The sequence below is a fragment of the Oncorhynchus masou genome, chromosome 22 (assembly GCF_036934945.1).
Source record: "Oncorhynchus masou masou isolate Uvic2021 chromosome 22, UVic_Omas_1.1, whole genome shotgun sequence".
NCBI classification, from domain to species: domain Eukaryota; kingdom Metazoa; phylum Chordata; class Actinopteri; order Salmoniformes; family Salmonidae; genus Oncorhynchus; species Oncorhynchus masou.
In genome coordinates, this window is record NC_088233.1 from 15,190,138 (window position 1) to 15,208,489 (window position 18,352).

General features: G+C 43.7%; 1 protein-coding gene across 2 annotated transcripts; it reads right to left on the reverse strand.

The window, feature by feature from the left end:
• Positions 1–284: 284 nt before the first annotated feature.
• Positions 285–18,111, reverse strand: LOC135509062 (transcription initiation factor TFIID subunit 4-like). Of its 2 annotated transcripts, none has more exons than XM_064929375.1 (15): positions 16,889–18,111; positions 16,480–16,649; positions 15,849–15,938; positions 15,362–15,541; positions 14,995–15,117; positions 14,674–14,763; positions 14,234–14,401; positions 13,879–13,954; positions 13,424–13,535; positions 12,462–12,631; positions 12,105–12,235; positions 11,211–11,336; positions 7,851–7,907; positions 6,177–6,299; positions 285–3,621 (listed from the first exon to the last, which is right to left on the reverse strand). In XM_064929375.1, the coding sequence occupies exons 1-15, from the start codon at positions 18,096–18,098 to the stop codon at positions 3,460–3,462; spliced, it is 2,988 nt and encodes a 995-aa protein (XP_064785447.1). In that variant the 5' UTR covers positions 18,099–18,111; the 3' UTR covers positions 285–3,459. The 2 variants fall into 2 exon arrangements, with proteins under 2 accessions (XP_064785447.1, XP_064785446.1); XM_064929374.1 differs by having other exon boundaries at positions 15,362–15,544.
• Between the last annotated feature and the right edge of the window lie 241 nt (positions 18,112–18,352).

The following is an 18,352-nucleotide window of genomic DNA, read 5'->3' on the forward strand; positions in this document are numbered from 1 at the left end:
ATATAGCGATGAAGTGCACATAATTAAGATTTTTTTTATATCTGCAATTTCAATTAATATTTAGGATGTGTTTGCTTACGGTAAGTCAACATTTTCCAGTTGTAAAGTCGTATTGACAAAAAGACAACGGTCTCTGACTGCTGTTCGTTTTGTATAAGACCGTAATCTCGAGTGGACAGACAAATAGCTGGGACATTTTGGTTCTGTGTTGCCGGGATCAATAAAACCACAATAAGCCAAACTCAACCTGGCACACACCATCAAAGAAATTAGGATATTTGTGCTTTTCAATCACTTTCTTTATTATTGTTTTTTTTGCAAAGGTACAAACAATACTAAAATTGCATCACCTGAAATGCGTCAGGTTTGAATGCACAGACAGTAGGAAATATAAATAGTCACAACAATGTGTCCTTCAACACATAATACAGTAGCTGGGTTCTTAAGAGCCAGACTCTAAACTTGAATATACATACACCACAGCTTTATTTCATTTATCAATTAGAACTATGCACTATATAAACAAATGCATGTTACAGTAAAAAATACATTTAAAGCATTAAAAACCTTTAATGGACAGTCATTTCAAAGTCAAACTGATAAAGGGCTTTTGACCCCCCAAAAAATAAGGAAGCAGTAGTATCCCATTAGCATTATAAAAAAATACTTGACAGATCGCCGCAACAGATTGACATTTTGATGTTGATCATCAGCATTAAAAGTCAATCACTCAATAGATATTGTTAAGCGGTGCTGAAACTTCTGCAAGTGATAGACTTTTCAGTTGATTAAAAAGTCCCGGATGGAATTTCAGGTCTTGAGAAAACTATATAGGAATGGTGCTCAATATTATGACCGCATTGTTCATTGTCATCTTCATTAAAATTGTTGATTAGCCTGAGTGAGTGTATAAGAGAGCCAGCTCCCTGTGTTCTGTGATGAGGTTGAATCTGAATAATGATACTTATATCTTTAAATGGATCCTGGTAATTAATCTAGATTCACGTCTACAATAGGAGAGATTAGTTTGTTATGAACCATTGAATAGAATATTAGAATTGGCTCACAATTTTTTTTAACACACACACAAAAAAAAAAAATCTTAAGATGTTTCACTCTTCTGCCAATAGTAATAGGAACCCTAAAGTACCATTATACCAGCCAAACCTGGGTCAAATACTTGCAAGAAATTAAGGTGGGCTTGATTTAGCTTGGCGTTTGCATTTAAAAATGGTACTATTCCATAGGTTCTGTTGTACCAGGCAATCTAAATCGAGCTCATATTTCATATTTGAAAGTATTGGATCCAGGTCTGGAACTAGTATGTATACACGTTGTGTTTTAATAGCAGGCATCGCAGTACTTCCTGGTACATTTATCTGACCACTATCAAAACAATAGGATTCTCTACAACATTCATCTTATGGTTTGGTAAATTAAAAAGGTAGACTCAGAGAAATGATCTTGCCACGAACAGCAGATATTGAGATGAGCAAGATGCAGTCATACAGTATCTGCGCATGTGCACGGGTTCGCTTCACGCTGTTCAAAGCATGGTAGCCGAGGACCAAAACAGTGGAGAAGTTGAGCCTCACGCGTCAACGCTCTTAGTTGTTGAGGAAATTGACCCACTGCGGTTCACTCTCTGCATCTGTCATATCACTGAGTCTACCTTTAAAACATGTTACAATATGATTTGTTTTTTCCCCCCAAACTCAGTACTTGCCCAGAACATAATATGCAAACATTATCTTTCATTTTGAAATGGTTCCTTCCTCTTCAATATGTTGGGAAAACGTACATAACACAGATCAGTGTTTGTAGGCTTTGACCTGGGGCCTCATTTATCAAAGGAGTGTGCACACAGAAAAATGACTAAACCTTGTGTGGGACAGTTTTCCCGCAAAGGTTGGTATTTATCAATTTTGAATTTGAAGTGCATCTCCACGTAAATCTCAGACCATGCGAAGGTGCAACTTCTAATGGTCGATCAACTGTATTGCAAGCAAAGATTGTTATTTTGGGGGAAATTGAGGTGTTTGATGCACAGGAATTATAATAATGGCTACCATTTATTCATTGCTCATTCAATAGCCAACCATGCTCAAAAGCGAATAGACTGGTAACCTATGACAGTATGGGTAGTCTACAGTATTGCTGTGCGATAGGAGTGTGATGTCATAGCCTATTTAATCTCAGAAACACAATGTATTGATAAACAACATATTGAACAACAATTCATGTGGGCTGTAGGCAACATTTACTTTTAAATTGTTCAATAGACAATCAATCTTGCAGAATGCACGACCAGTGTTTGGTACTCGCAATAGGCAGAATGCATTTTTATTTTCAAAAGACTCTGCAAAAGATTAAAACATTCTGCCCACACCTCTACAAAAATGTAATTAAATTTGCTATTCAGCTTTCTTTTAGAAAAGGACATGGCCCAGTTCCAACATTTCCAAATCATACAGCTAATGAGGGCATTTTGTTAAAAATATATAATGTTATTTCGTTCTGAATAATCACTGAAAACATGCGTATGTGTTGCATGGGACAGTTTGTAGGATTTATCAATCTCCAAGTATGCCAGAAATCCTACAATCTCCAGGTATGCCAGAATTAAGTAAGAAATGTACGCACAGTTGATAAATAAGGCCCCTGGAGAGCACAGATCCTGACCAAGTCTAAATATGATGTGATGTAACATCCTTAGTGGCAAATCATTAGGCTTAAATAGCAAGGTCCCCGACATAAATATTACTACTGTAGGTTGTTTGAGAGCGACGCAACAAATTGAGACAGAGACTCAAGGCATCTCGAGGTACATAGGAGTCATGGGGGGAAAAAATGCTGTTGTGTACCCACCTGCCAGCTTCTAGGCTCTCATCGTTGTAAAGCACACAGCTAGTGAATGAGACGAGACGTGATGTAAAAACAAGGATGTGGCCAAGTGAAAGAGTAGCCAGTGTACCTGTCCTAAGGGGCAGTATGATCTGGGAGCAACGTTAGGGTGGTGTGGGGTTGCTTAGCTTCAGATGCAAGGGGTGATATATGATAGTGTGGTATGGGAATGAGGGTGTGTAGAGATGGGGTGGGCTATTTGATAATGCAGAATGGGAATGAAGGCATGTGTAGAGATGGGGGCAAAGGGGAAACTTTACTTATCACAAATGTGTTATGGGCATAGTACAAAGCCCTGTGTTACCCCTACGTTAGGAGAGCCTTATCGAGTAGTAAGGATTTGCATCAGGTCGAGTACAGAACCATTGTGGACGCCCTACTTCAGGAGAGTTGTGTAGAACAGTAAAGATTTGTATTGGGTCGACTAGAGAACCCTTATGGATTTGTAACGGGCCGGCTGAGTACTAAACCCTGTAGGACGTCATACTTCAGGAGAGCTGTGAAGAACCGTAAGGATTTGTAATGGGCTGAGTACTGAACCTTGTGGTACCCCCACTACTTCAGGAGAGCTTTATAAAGCAATAAGGACCTGGATGTGGCCCTCTCCTGCTCCAGGCAGAAGATAAAGTCCCTGAGGTTGACTCGCGTGATCCGCTGACGGAGCTGTTGGCGGGAGGAGGCAGCTGTGGAAGAGCCATCCCCTGAACCCGAAGCAACCTGAGGACAAAGGGACGACATTAAAAAAGTTACATCTACTAGTAAGTGATTTAGGGTTGTTTTAATTGACTTAAAATATCTGTTTTGGCAATGTGTATCAAAACAAGTAGGCTCAAGCAATAGTAATGCAGGCACGGAACAAGCAATGCAGTTTTACTAACTAGAGAAATTTAAATTCAGCCCAGGCTTGTGTATGCATCACCACAGTTTCATACAAGGTGTGGACACAGCCTGAGGGAAACGGTCACACCCTTAGCCTACGGCTCCAAATCGCCGAAAAAGCTTTCTCAAGATTCTACACCACCTAAAAACAACACTTCAAAACAGCCAGTATCAAATAGTTTGGCTTGAATTTATGCATACTCCTGAAATGTCCTAAAGCGTGTTTGAATGGGTGAGGAAATTGTACATGTCTTAGTGAACTCAGTGCCTAACCCAATAACCCTGTGGTGGTGTATGCTGAAATAAAGGGTTAGGACTATTTGGAATTAGGTTAGCAAAGGGTCGGAAACTTCCCAGGAAATTTTACATGGGAAGTTAAGGCTGGAAATTTGGGGAATTTTCCTTAAATTCATCAAAAAAAGTTAGCTTATAACAGTGAATCTTTTTTGTGGGATACACATAAGGCAATTCTAGGTTTTGTGGCATATTTTAGTTAAACTATCCCTAATTCAATGAAATTGCAACCCTTTTTCATAAAAGAATAATGGGCAAATACTGTATAATCCAGGTGTGCAAAGCTCTTAGAGACTTATCACTCAGACACTCAGCTGTAATCGGTGCCAAAGGTGCTTCTACAAAGTATTGACTCAGGGAATAGTCATGTAAATTAGATATTTTTTGTAATTACATTTTCAATGCATTTGCTAAAATTTCTAAAAACATTTTTTTTGTGTATAAAATCTATTTCATCCATTTACAATTCAGGCTGTAACATAACAAAATGTGGAATAAGTCAAGGGCTATGAATACTTTCTGAAGGCACCGTATGTAATGGTTGTTTTGTGAGCCAATGGTGGTTCTGATTATATAAATTGAGTGTATATTCTACTTCTCTGTGCTGAGAGCCTGAGGGGAGAGCTGACACTAGAGGATAGGAATGAGGCTCCAGGTCCATACAGGAACACAATCAGAGCATTATACAGCTTAACAGCCTGCAGGCGTGGTTACCTCCTGCACACAAAACACGCACACACCCTATGCCCAAGGGTGTGTACTCCATACTGGCACAATGAACGCCCCCAACGTTACACACCCAGTAGAGTCTCCAACGAGACGCTACAATCACCCACTCCAGTCAAGCATGATGGATAGCACGAGATCCCTGCTCTTCTGACTAAAATCGCTCAAAGATCCTCTTGTGATATAACTGTGACTGATTTCCTTTCACACGGGAAGTTGGAGCACATTGAAGTGAATAGGTAATTCAGCAAGTCTTGGAGGGCAGTGGAAGTTGATAAAACCAATGCGGTTTGGCTCTTTGCTTTCATCAGGGTTTTTTGAAAAACATGACAAATAATTGTTCATCTTGTTGTCTTCTCGTCGCTGAGCTGCCTTCTTTGTAACTACTCTGCCCTGAGGTTGGAGCCCCAGCAGGCCCCTTAGCTTCCATCTGCAGGCGTGATTAGGGTTGAGATATAGACACATCAGCCTGGCACGAGCCCTTCAGGCCGTTTGGGTATGTATGAGGAACGGCTAATAAAGGAGTCAGGCAACCTTTCTGCATTTCGAACTCATTAGCTAAAGTAGAAAAATAAACAGCCCATAAGGGACTACCTTGTTGACTTGCTAAATATCAACTAACTGACTGACTGACTGACTGTAGTCCAACATACCCATATTACAAACTAGCTAGCAACAAAAGCAGCTCAATGATTTGAAAGACTAGCCAACTTCCTGACTAGCTCACCGACTGGCTAACCTATCAACTGGTTGACTGACTAGCTTGCTAGACGTTCATTTGGCTTAGTAATTCCCCATTCTTTTCACGCTGAGGCATCTGTCAAAGTTCATGATTACACCCTCCCCTTCCCTACAATGTTCCCTCGCTTGCATTCCCTCCCTCTCCTAATCGTGGCTCTCACCCCGCACAGAGCCCCCTTTGTCTGGGATCGCTGTGGGGATACCTCTGGGCTGGATGTGGGTGGGGGTGGAAGGTGGCGTGACTGAGGCACCCATACTGCAGCCGCCCCGGGCTGTGTTCCCCCTCAGGCTTATTTCTGCAGAGCTGAAATCTATGGCTCCCCTGAGGGGGTGAGAGGAGGGGGGGCTTGGAGGGGGTAGAGCGGTGCAGACACCCACAACAAGCCTAGAGGCCCACACTGACCCCCTTCACTCAACTCTGGTCACATTCACACTGCTGGATAGAAGGGGGGTGGGGGGGGGTGTATTGATGACAGAGTAGAGTGAACGAAGCTATCCCCACTTAAAAATGTTTTCTTAAAATGTGATGGAAAGTCAGGTGGTGAAAGTCATTGGGGAATGAGGATATCTGTCAACTTTGAATATCCTATTTGTGTGTTCCTATTCTTACTGCCACATTTTAGCACTCTTACCTCTGTGCCCGATGTGGAGCCCCCTGGCGAGTCCATCTTGCGTTTCTTACGGGGCCCGATGGCAGCCAGGGCAGTGAGGTTGGCTTCACGCTGCCGGATCTGGGCCTGCTCTGCCTGCTGCATCTGAAAGGGGAAAGGGAGAGAGAGCCACAGACATGTTTACTTTCCTGCCTGATTTACAACCTGAACAGGATCTATCATTGGCAGCATAAAAGCTGGAATGGAGAAAGTTACAGCACCAAGAAGGTGCCGTATAATGAGCCCTGAAAAGACCGACAGTTCAACAATCTAATAGGCCTACATATAGAGCTGCATTTATCAGACTATTATTATCTGCTATGAACACAAATCCTTCTGAAGCAGTCCTACAAACTGCTAGGCTAAAACAGCAGCCTGGGGGAGAAGAGAAGAGGAGGGGGAAAGTAGTGTTGAGGAGACAAATCAATAGGAGATTAACCATTAGGAGACTAAAAATAGGAGAGTAACCAATAGGAGACTAATCAATAGGTGACTAACCAATAGGATACATAATTCAAGGCAACGACGATGTCCTCATTAAGACACTGTAATGCTAATTGAAAGAGGTGCTGCACATGGTACGCACACACACCCTGGTGACGAAGTACAGTGACCTGACCCTGGACGTCAAGATGAAGCAGAGGCCAACAGCCTGAAGCAGGCTAGCGTGTGTGTGAAAGGAGCACTGTATCTTCAGGCAATATGAGGTCACAAGGCAGAGAGTGGGGCTCTGTCGGTCTAGCCAAGGTTGCTTCAGGTCAGGTCCTTGCCTGCCTGTCTGCCTGCTTGATGAAGTGGTAAAGGCACTACATCACACTTTCTGAAACTAGTCTATCACACAGGCCAGAGGCCTGGAGGGCCCAAGGACTGATGGTTCTTTCTACCTGTTAGTAGTAATGATTTATTAATGTCACAGATTTTTTTTTTCACCTTAATTTAACCAGGTAGGCTAGTTGAGAACAAGTTCTCATTTACAACTGCGACCTGGCCAAGATAAAGCAAAGCAGTGCGACACAAACAACAACACAGAGTTTACACATGGAATAAACAAGCATACAGTCAATACGATTGATTGGACAGGGAGTCCATTCACCCGATGTCCAAAGTCTGAATTAGTCCCCAATTAGAAAGAGATAATAAAAACCAGAGGTGTTTTGGTTTTTGGCCCACTAGGCGTTAAACCAGGGGTGGCCAACCCTCCTCCTGGGGAGCGACTGGGCTTGTACATCTTTGTTCCAAGCCCAGCACAAACACAAATGATTCAGCAAAACACAATATTGATTAGGCAACTTTTACAATGCACTTTTACAATGCACTATAATGTTCAGAATGATTGAACATGTCCTGACCTGGGCTCCCCTGTCCAGATCTTTATGGATAATGCTCTCTGACCTCAGTACTGGCTGGTAGTGGCGAGGCACTGTCCAGACAGACAGTGTAGCCCAAGGCAGAGCTATAATACGGGGAGAGCTAGCTTCAAATAGTGGCATGGTTGGGAAGGTAGCAGGACTATATGGACTATATGGAGAATGTGTGTCTTTTGGTGGGAAGTTCTTGCATACCAGTATGTAGCTGATAATGGACTGCATCTGTTTTTTATATTGTACATGGACATTAATAACATGTCAATAGCTTTAAAAAAAATTAAGCAATTACCTCCTTAGCTTTCGCCTTCAACCGAGCTTGTTCTGGGTCCTCCTGTCTGGCGCGACTCTATAGAGTAGAGAGAGAGACCGGTTAGAGAGACAAAAAAGGTGCATACTCGGTTATGAGAGAGAGATATCGGGGCAATAGCTTAAGACAATGCTATAGTCTGAAACCAGTGCTTATTATAGTATTTACAGTGTATTTTGGAAAGTATTCATAGCCCTCGACTTTTTCCACATTTTTTTATGTTACATTTTATGTTACAGTTATGTTTTTCTGAAATTGATAAAAGCATCTTTTCCCTAAAAAAAAATCTACACACACAACCCCATAATGATAAAGCAAAAATCTTTAAAAAAAAAAACTTACAAATGTATTAAAAATGAAACATTGAAATTGACATAAGTATTCAGACACTTTACTCAGAACTTTGTTGAAGCACCTTTTGCTTTTGGCAGTGATTACAGCCTTGAGTCTTCTTGGGTATGATGCCACAAGCTTTGCACACCTGTAGTTTCTCCCATTCTTCTCTGCAGATTCTCTCAAGCTCTGCCAGGTTGGATAGGGAGTGTCGCTGCACAGCTATTTTCAGGTCTCTCCAGAGAAGTTCGATTGGGTTCAAGTTTGGGCTCTGGCTTGGCCACTCAAGGACATTCAGAGACATGTCTCAAAGCCACTCCTGCGTTGTCTTAGCTGTGTGCTTAGGTTCGTTGTCCTGTTGGCAGGCGAACCTTCGTTTCAGTCTGAAGTCCTCAGTGCTCTAGAGCAGGTTTTCATCAAGGATCTCTGTATTTTGCTCTGCTCATCTTTTCCTCGATCCTGACTAGTCTCCCATTCCCTGCCACTGAAATACATCCCCACGGCATGATGCTGCCACCACTATGCTTCGCCGTAGGGATGGTGCCAGGTTTCCTCCAGACGTGACGATTGGCATTCAGGCCAAAGAGTTTAATCTTGGTTTTGTCAGACCAGAGAATCTTGTTTCTCATGGTCTGAGAGTCTTTAGGTGCCTTTTACTGCAGGCTGTCATGTGCCTTTTACTGAGGAGGGGCTTCCGTCTGGCCACTCTACCATAAAGGCCTGATTGGTGGAGTGCTGCAGAGATGGTTGTCCTTCTGAAAGGTTCTCCCATCTCCCATCTCTGGAGCTAGTCTAGAGTGACCATCTGGTTCTTGGTTACCTCCCTGATCCTCCGATTGATCAGTTTGGCCGGGCAGCCAGCTCTAGGAAGAGTCTTGGTGGTTCCAAACTTCTTCCATTTAAGAATGATGGAGGCCACGGTTCTTGGAGACCTTCAATACTTCAGAAATGTTTTGTGCCTCGACACAATCCTGTCTCGGAGCACTACGGACAATTCCTTCTACCCGATGGCCTGGTTTTTCCGTAAATAGACAGGTGTGTTCCAAATCATATCCAATCAATTGAATTTACCACAGGTGGACTCCAATCAAGTTGTAGAAACATCTTTTTTTAATCTTTTTTTTTTAACCAGGCAAGTCAGTTAAGAACAAATTCTTATTTTCAATGACGGCCTAGGAACAGTGGGTTAACTGCCTGTTCAGGTACCATGTCAGCTCTGGGGTTTGAACTTGCAACCTTCCGGTTACTAGTCCAACGCTCTAACCACTAGGCTACCCTGCCGCCCCGGATGATCAATGGAAACAGGATGCACCGGAGCTCAATTTCAAATCTCATAGCAAAGGGTCTGTATACTTATGTAAATAAGAAATTTAGGTACTGGTATTTACATTCACAAAACTGTCTAAAAACCTGTTTTTTTTATGGGGTGTTGTGTGTAAATTCATGAGGATTAAATATATATATATTTTTTATACATTTTAGAAAATGGCTGTAACGTAACAAAATTTGAATAAAAGTGAAGAAGTCTGAATAATTTCCGAATATAATGTGTTTAAAAGGCATAGTACATCCAAATGACAAAATTACAAATTGGTTTCCTTACACTGTAAGCAGTCTATGGATAAGGCACGAGACAAATTCATGCTTTGGTTTAGTTTCCAGGGCACCGTTTCCACATGCTAACGTTTTAGCACGTGTCACAAATCCCATTCAAGTCATGGGACCAATATAATTTTTTGCGCATCATGTCCAGAATCATATATAAGTGACTTTGTTGAGCTTCACAATTGATTTTAGATACTTCGGGATGATTTGGACATGCTTGATAATTGCTCATAATATTGGTCCCATGACTTGAATGGGATTTGTGCCACAAATGCTAAAATGTTATCATGTGGAAACAGTTCCAGGGAAAATAAAGTTTCCCTGTGGAAACTAAACCAAAGCATTGATTGCTGTCATACCGTGTGCATAGACTGATTACAGTGTAAGGAAACCAATATGTAATATTGTAATTTGGGTGAACTATCCCTTTAACCACAAGATACATCCAGCCTGAATGAACAACAACTCATACTAGTAACTATAATATAACCATAGAGATCCTATTCAATTACTAAATGTCATAAACCCTCAAAGTTCCAGAATCATAATATGAGCCATTTGTCAGGGAGACATCCAAACCAGCCTAATTGGAATGATCAGCAGCATAGGTGTAGATAATGCATTTCCTGTTTTTACTTATGGAGGAAAATAAAAGTCAGGCATGTGATATATCAGAAAGTGTAATAGAATTATTTAAAACATAAAACACTCAAAATATACAGTTCATGCAGGTTTTATACCAATTTTCTATATAAATATCCTCTAAAATATATGTAAACAGTCCATCAATGTCTACATTTTTTTGTTTTCTTGGGAAACTGGGAGTGTTATTATCAGTACTTGTTGCATTTACAACTTGTCTAAGTCCTGTCATTAACTGATTTCAGCCAGTGTATGGCTGTGGCTGTTATATGGAACGTTGGCATATTGGCAGTTAAATTGAACAATGATTGGAATCATTCCACTAAAACTGGCTGGCTACCCTCTTATAAAAAAAGGGTTCTTCGGCTGTTCCCATAGCCGAATCCTTTGTGGTTCCAGTCAGTATCCTTTTGTGTTCCATGTAGAATCCTATGTAGAAAGGGTTCTTCAAAATGTTCTCCTATGGGGACAGCCTTTAAGGTTCTAGATAGCTAATTACTCTTAGGAAAAATAGTGCTAACAAACATACTGTGCAGATAATCTTCAGATTTGAGTGTGAGTATGCCCCAGTGAAGGTGGGCTCTGTTCAAACTCCACTAATTACCTCTGCTTTCAAGTGTATACACACACACACCATTTTGGCACTTTGAGTTCAACTTGTGATTTGGGGTAATGCAGTAAAGTGGTAATGACCTAGAGCCAGTGAGCATGTAGTCAGGTGGTGGTCTGTCTCTACTGAACGCTACTCTGTTCTGTAGGTACCTTGGCAGCCTTGAGTAGGACCTCTCTCTCCTGTTCGTCCTTCCTCTGTTTCTCCATCCTTTCCAGCTGCTCAAAAAAGCGGAGCTGGGCCCTGACGTCTGTCGACGGCTCATACCATTCCTCATCCTGCAGAGAGAAGGAAGGGACAGGAGAGAGTGAAAGCGAGAGGGGAGAGAGGGAGAGAAAGCGAGAGAGGGAGAGAAAGCGAGAGAGGGAGAGAAAGCGAGAGAGTGAAAGAGAGGGGAGAGAGGGAGAGTGAAAGAGAGGGAGAGTGAGAGGGGAGAGTGAGAGGGGAGAGTGAAAGAGAGTGGAGAGAGAGGGGGAGAGTGAAAGAGAGTGGAGAGTGAGAGGGGAGAGTGGAGAGTGAAAGAGAGTGGAGAGTGGGAGGGGAGAGTGAAAGAGAGTGGAGAGTGGGAGAGTAAAAGAGAGTGGTGGGAGAGTGAAAAAGAGGGGAGAGTGAAAGAGAGGGCAGAGAGTGAGAGAGGGGGAGAGTGGGAGAGAGGGAGAGTGAAAGAGAGGGGAGAGAGGGAGAGTGAAAGAGAGGGGAGAGTGAAAGAGGGGAGAGTGAAAGAGAGGGCAGAGAGTGAGAGAGAGGGAGAGTGGGAGAGAGGGAGAGTGAAAGAGAGGGGAGAGAGGGAGAGTGAAAGAGGGGAGAGAGGGAGAGTGAAAGAGGGGAGAGAGGGAGAGTGAAAGAGGGGAGAGAAGGAGAGTGAAAGAGGGGAGAGAAGGAGAGTGAAAGAGAGGGGAGAGAAGGAGAGTGAAAGACAGAAGGGACAGGAACGATGGTGTTTATGTAGTTTGTGTTCATGTTGTTGTTCATACGTTATGTGTGTTATTCATATTCACGGTTTATGTACTTCTGTTCATGACAACCCCAACTCTCCCTGCGCTTACCTTGCCCCCGTCGGTGCGGTGCTGGGCGATAGTGGACACTTTCTCCAGCATAGATCTCAGTCTGGCCTGGGTAGCATGGGAGATGTAGTTCACTGTCTCAGCTGGAACCTCGGTCACCCCAAATCTCTTGGCTGAAAGAAAAGACATCAGCTGGGGTTAAAGGCACACTATATTGGGACAGCCAATCAGTGCCATTATCTAGGGTGGGATGGCAATGTGTGGCCAGTCATTTATTGATGATCGACAGACATCAGGGCCGAGCTCCACTACTTTTAGCAGCTTGTGTCTTACACCAGTCATTTCCTTTCAAATCCATGAAGGTAAGTGAACAAGTGCCTCTCATCTGGTGTGACCTACCAGCCTCCATGATGCGTCTGTGTAGCAGGCCTGGCGGGAGGAAGGCCTCGTCCTTACAGGAGCGGATCTTGGTGCCCACCAGCTCAGAGTTGGTGGCCATGATGCGGGCGTTTTCCTCGTTCAGGTTTACCCCCGCCATGGACGCCACGTCATTGATGTCATCGTCATCTCTAAAGACATACAGTACACACAGATCAGGGTGTGCCCCAGAAGATCATAGAATTGGCCAAATAACGTTGATAATATCTTGGTTAATTACACCATGTAGATTTCAAGTCAATTTCTCAGAGGATATGAAGTTACTTATACTGATCAGGGACAGGAGTTTATTTAGCTTTCGTATGTTCTACTCTACCGTTGGGTCAAAATCTGTGAAATACTGCCATCCTGTGGTTGATCGGTTTACATACATCATGATGGAAAAGTTTTAAAGTACCTTAGGGGGATTTCACGCCCCAAATTAGTTTGGAGTGGTTTTGTCTAACTCTGGTGTGTTAACCCCCTTAGTTTGGTTCATTGGGAGCATTCAACAACACACAGTGGTTCTCTAAAAAAGGATGGTCTCAGTCCGATTCAATTCATACTGTGGTGTAAAACCAACCTGACCAAATGAAAAAAATACAATGCAGCAAATAATTGAACTCTGATTTGAACTATAACTCAAAACTGTGTGTGTAAACATCGTTAGCCCAACAATGCCAAGAGCCTTGAATAGGTTTACATGGGGTCAGATACCCACAGTGAGCCTATAGTTTACCTCTGCCAACCAGGATATTACATTGACATGTTAGTCATTTAGCAGACGCTCCTATCCAGAACAAGTTACAGGAGCACATATGGTTAAGTGCCTTGCTCAAGGGCACATCGACAGATTGTTCATCTAGTCTGCTCAGGGATTCGAACCAGGGACCTTTCGGTTACTGGCTCTTAATTGCTAGGCTACCTGCCACCCTATTACGTACCTGAACGTCCCACCTCCAGGCTCATTCAGCTTCTTCTGATTGGCAGAGGCCTGGGCACCAATGCCCACAGGACTTCTTCCCGGGATAATAGAGGGTCCTCTTGTAACTACGCCTGACAAATTACCAAGACATATCATTACAAGCTGTTCAATAGCATGGTGAGTAAATAGGCCTCTGTGCAGTGCTCTTAACCAGGGGTTAACTCCGGTCCTGGGGCATCCCCTGCTGGTACATTTTGTTAGAGCCCAACCCTATCACACCTGAGACACCTAGTAACAATGCAGGCCTTGAGAAGTTGAATCATGTGGGGAAAACAAGTGCCCACTGGGGGAAAACTCCTGCCATTCACCAATAACAAAAACATAAATGGAGAGCACTGGGATGTCAAATTGAGCTTGTATGGACAAGATATGTCTGCATAAGGGAAGAGAGAGGGTGCTATGCAGTACTAGTACCTTGCGGTCGTATAGTCTGAGTGATGACCATGGGCATGCGGGTCTGGACCCCCTGGACTCCTGGTCTTCTCACACCCTGGAAGAGAGAAGGGGAAGAGAGGAGCTATAAGAACATGAAGACAGAAAATGGAACTCACAGTAGTTGAGCGAAGTGGCACATAACAGACAGAATACAACACAATGAATATAAAAGACAACATAGAATGGCCTCAAGTGTGTGTGTGTGTGTTTATATGCCTATTATAGAGACATAACCTAGTACGGCCTTAAATCAATTATACTAGGCCCATCATAGAGAGGACCATTAGAAACTGCAGAGCTTCTCTCCAGTGTCTTAAGTCCCAGAGGGTCATACCAGGGCAGTGGTAGGTGTCCTGACGATGCCTGTGGCGGGGCTGATGGTGGTGGGGAGCCGGGGCCTGATGGTGGAGGTGGAGGGGACGGCCAGGGCAGAAGCGGAGGTGGAGGCCAGAAGAGACTGCTGGTTGTTGAGAAGGGACAGCCGCAGGGCAGGGAGGCTTTTCTGTACAGAGGGAAACACATCCGGGTTACATGGATAATGTCGTCAACAATTGACTGTCTATATTTTGTATAATTATGCAACAGGTCTGCTATGAAATTTAGTGTAACACTTTACATTAAGTTTCTCTTATACCTGTGCAGTAACACTAATTATACTAGTAACCTTGTCGTAATAACTTGATCCATTGTACTTTAGTAATTGCATTTCAATTGCATAGCATTAAGCTAAAACAAAAGGGCAGGAATGCTGGGGGCTGAGGGTTACAAACAAACCTTGAGGAAGGGGATGAGGTACGGCTGAGGAGAGGATTTCAGCTCAGCCTGCAGACTCGTGGTGAATTCCTCAGGCTCGATTTTAGCATCCTAATCAAAGACAGGGGACCGTTAAAAATTATTTTATAATGAAATGTCATGGACCTTTTCACTCTGCTGACAATAGAACTACAAAAGAAAGCACAAAAACACTTTCTAATAACTTTCATTTATAAACATCCATAAGTCATTCATAAGGCATGCGTTAATGATACAAGGACTAGGTCATCTAGTCATTAGAATTTCCAACTATAGTTGTCCTCTATAGGAGTCTTGACTCACCAGTAGATCCTGCACCAGAGTCTTGACGTTCTTAGATGTGTCAGGGGAGGGGGAGTTGTGGGACGCCAGTTTGATCAGGGTGGACAGGAAGTTCTTGCACTTCTTCACATTCTCCTGCATTTCCTGTAAGAGAGGAAAATGGGTAATTTGGTGTGATTACTTTCCATTCAAATGTACTTCTCATGTCACCACCACCTCTGGTATTATAACATTTTATTAAATCAAACTTTATTTTCAAGAAGATTTAAAATCACAACACACTTCACAGTAAACAAAAAAGGTGGTAAACCCTGCAATGTTCAGTTCTAGCAAAGTATCAGAAGCAAAGTACCCCTGTTGACAAAAACAAGTAACACAATTGACAAACCTGGGAGACTGTTGCAATAGGGCTTCCAGAGGCACTGGCTGCTGCAGTGTTCAGGGTGATAGTGGGCCGTACAGCACCAGGCTTGACCAAGGCCTGGCCCCCTGTGATCACAGATTGGGCCTTCTGAGGGGTGGTCATTTTCACTGACACAGACGCACCCGCAGGTGCCACGGTTATGGCCTTCTGGAGAGAATGACAACAGGCATAAATGACTACAACTTTATACAGTAGTGGAAACAACACAACTGTTAAGACAACACAACTGTTAACACAACACAGCTCAGTTGAGAGACTAAACAACCACTATTACAACATGACATAAATGAAACAACTAAAATAACAACCAAATAAAAACAGGGCAGAAAAATGTCAAATATATTTCAAACAAATAAATGAACAATCTACTAAGAGGATGTAGTTAGTAGCTACTATAATTAGGTGTGTGTTCTCTGACAGAAGGCGTTGATTGGAGACATGAAGTGCACACCTGTATAGCAGGGCTAGAGGGAGAGGGGGACTGGGCCATTCTTGCCTGGAAAGGGGACGCCAGACGGACAGCCTGGGGCGTACCAGGGGCCTGCAGAGAACAGGGGGAGCATGGGGTCAGAGGGACATTGGATTAAAAAAAACAGTCATTACAGATTAGTACCGGGATACATGGTCAACTTGTTGTGACTTCCTAAAAGTGAAATCACACTGGCGCAACACTAGAGGGGAATAGGGTGAAGAGGAAGAAACAGTGGGACACCCCTACAACATCTGGGTAGACCTTCAGTTGAGACAGGGGGCAGTTAAATGCCTCTCACGAATGGGACTCTACAGCCGCTGCACCAAGACCCGACTACTAACCACAGGCACAATCATCTATGGTCTCATGACAAGCTCTTCTACAATCATGTACAACATCATCTCCCAGAATATTCCTGACCTGAGCAGCATCGATCTTATGCCAAACCCACAAACAAACAGCATGACTGTACTTGGTCCAATCAAGAGGATTGTGGATGTGGACACTACATGAAAGACACACACCATTCAGATAGACAAAGATGTTTAATATGATACAATCCATCCCAGCCTGCTCCAGACAACTTTAGCCTGATTCCCCCATACAGTACCTGGCTGGGAGTGCTAACTCTGATGTTGGCCCCAGCGGTGGGGATTCCAGGCTGGGGGGAGATGTTGGAGACAGCAGCCTGGCCTTGTTGGGTCTTAGCCTGGGCCTGGGCTAGAACCTGCTGAGTCACCATCACTAGCTGTCCCGTGTCCGTACGCACCAGCACCATACCTGAGGGAGAAACACAGTCAGGTCACACATCTTTCTCAATATGACATTTTAAATTGTCTACTTTTTTGTTGCTCTTTTGCGGGGGTTTTGGCCTAAGCAAAAGTGAATAGCACACTAGGCTATAGGCTACATACTATACTATACTAATATGATTAATTGAATGACTAAATGGGTCAAAACATTCCAGGGTGTCAGATCCTAGTTTCTAAAGGTTCTACAACATCAGTAGGGTTCCTTACCGGGTGGTATGGTAAATCCAGGGGGTAACTGAATGGTGGTCTTTTGTGGTGGTCTGACAGCCAGCTGTGGTGCAGCAGTCCTCGTGGTACTTGCTAACAGCCCAGGTCTCTGCTGCTGTACGGGGGTAGCCATCACAGGAGCACCGGGGGGCCTCACGATGGTCACTGTGGGCTGACCAACTCCATTAACAGTTGGTTTCACCCCAGCTGTGAGAGTGGGACTCGCCACACTCTGTGGCTGGCTTATTGGTGAGTTAACAACAACAGGAGGGGGAGACCCTCCGAGAATTATTGATTGGCCAGCAGAGACTGGCTGGTTGGGTGCCACCATTTTAGTGTGCATGAGAGTGTTGCTGTGGTTCATGACCTGAGAGGTGGTGGTCCCTAGGGAACCTGCACCCTGTGTGACCACTGCAGAAACCTTGGGGTCTATTACTCCATTCTGTGAGGCAATGGCCATGGGGCTGGGCTGTCTTTGCAATGCAATAGTGGGAGTAGTAGCCACTGCAGACTGTTGAGGTCCAGTAAAGTTTGGCAGAGAAGGAGGTTGTGAAGTCATGGACACAATGATATTGGAATTGCCCGCACTGACAGTACTTACAACAGTGCTGCTGCCTGACCCGACTTGGGAAGCTGCTGGCGAGTTGACCAACTTCAGAGCTCCAGTGTTACCGTTAAAACTCTGTAAACCAGGTGAAGCAGTCCTGATAGTTGTTGTTGTTGTGATGTTTGGATTGGGAACAGTCACCGCTGATGTGCCAGCAGGACCCAAAATAGTCCCTCTGTTGAAGCTAGTCGACTGAGCAGGCAAAGTTACCGATCCTGGTGGTGCGGTGGAAATGGTTTGAGATGCGGCTCCATATGTTTGTAGATTAGTACCAGCGTTTAAAACACCCCCAGTAGTGATGGAAGAAGTGGAAGCGCTGATAATCTTATTGGACATCGCCTGATTCGCGATGGGTTCCGCGTTTAACGCCGCTTTTGGGTGTCCTTGTTGTGGCGGCTCCAGAGACCCCGCTTGATCACGCAGTTTCCCTGAGAACTGGCTAACAGCGCCCGTAGATCCTTCTCGCTTGATATTAGAATATGTGGCGGGCGAAGTCTTTTGGCTGACAAGTTGCGATTCCAAAGAGCCCACTAAGTCGCTTACAGCTTTTTCGTCTACCTCATTGAAGAGCATGTCCTCCAGTGGGTCGGAGGCTCCCGCCATCTTTGATGATAGACCGTTGTGCAAATCGTAATTTAGAATGTACGCATGCGCGTGGGTTTCATATGTAGAAATAGAATTGCAAGAAAGGACCACCATACTACGTTTATGAAGATTTGAGCTGCATATTGCACCTCAACGTTTTTCATTCCACATGACACCGTACAGTAGTGCTTCCAAACATGTATCATATAGATATAGAAGGAATTAAATAGGCATACTAATCTGCAAATCAAAGCTTTATAATTATTGTTTAT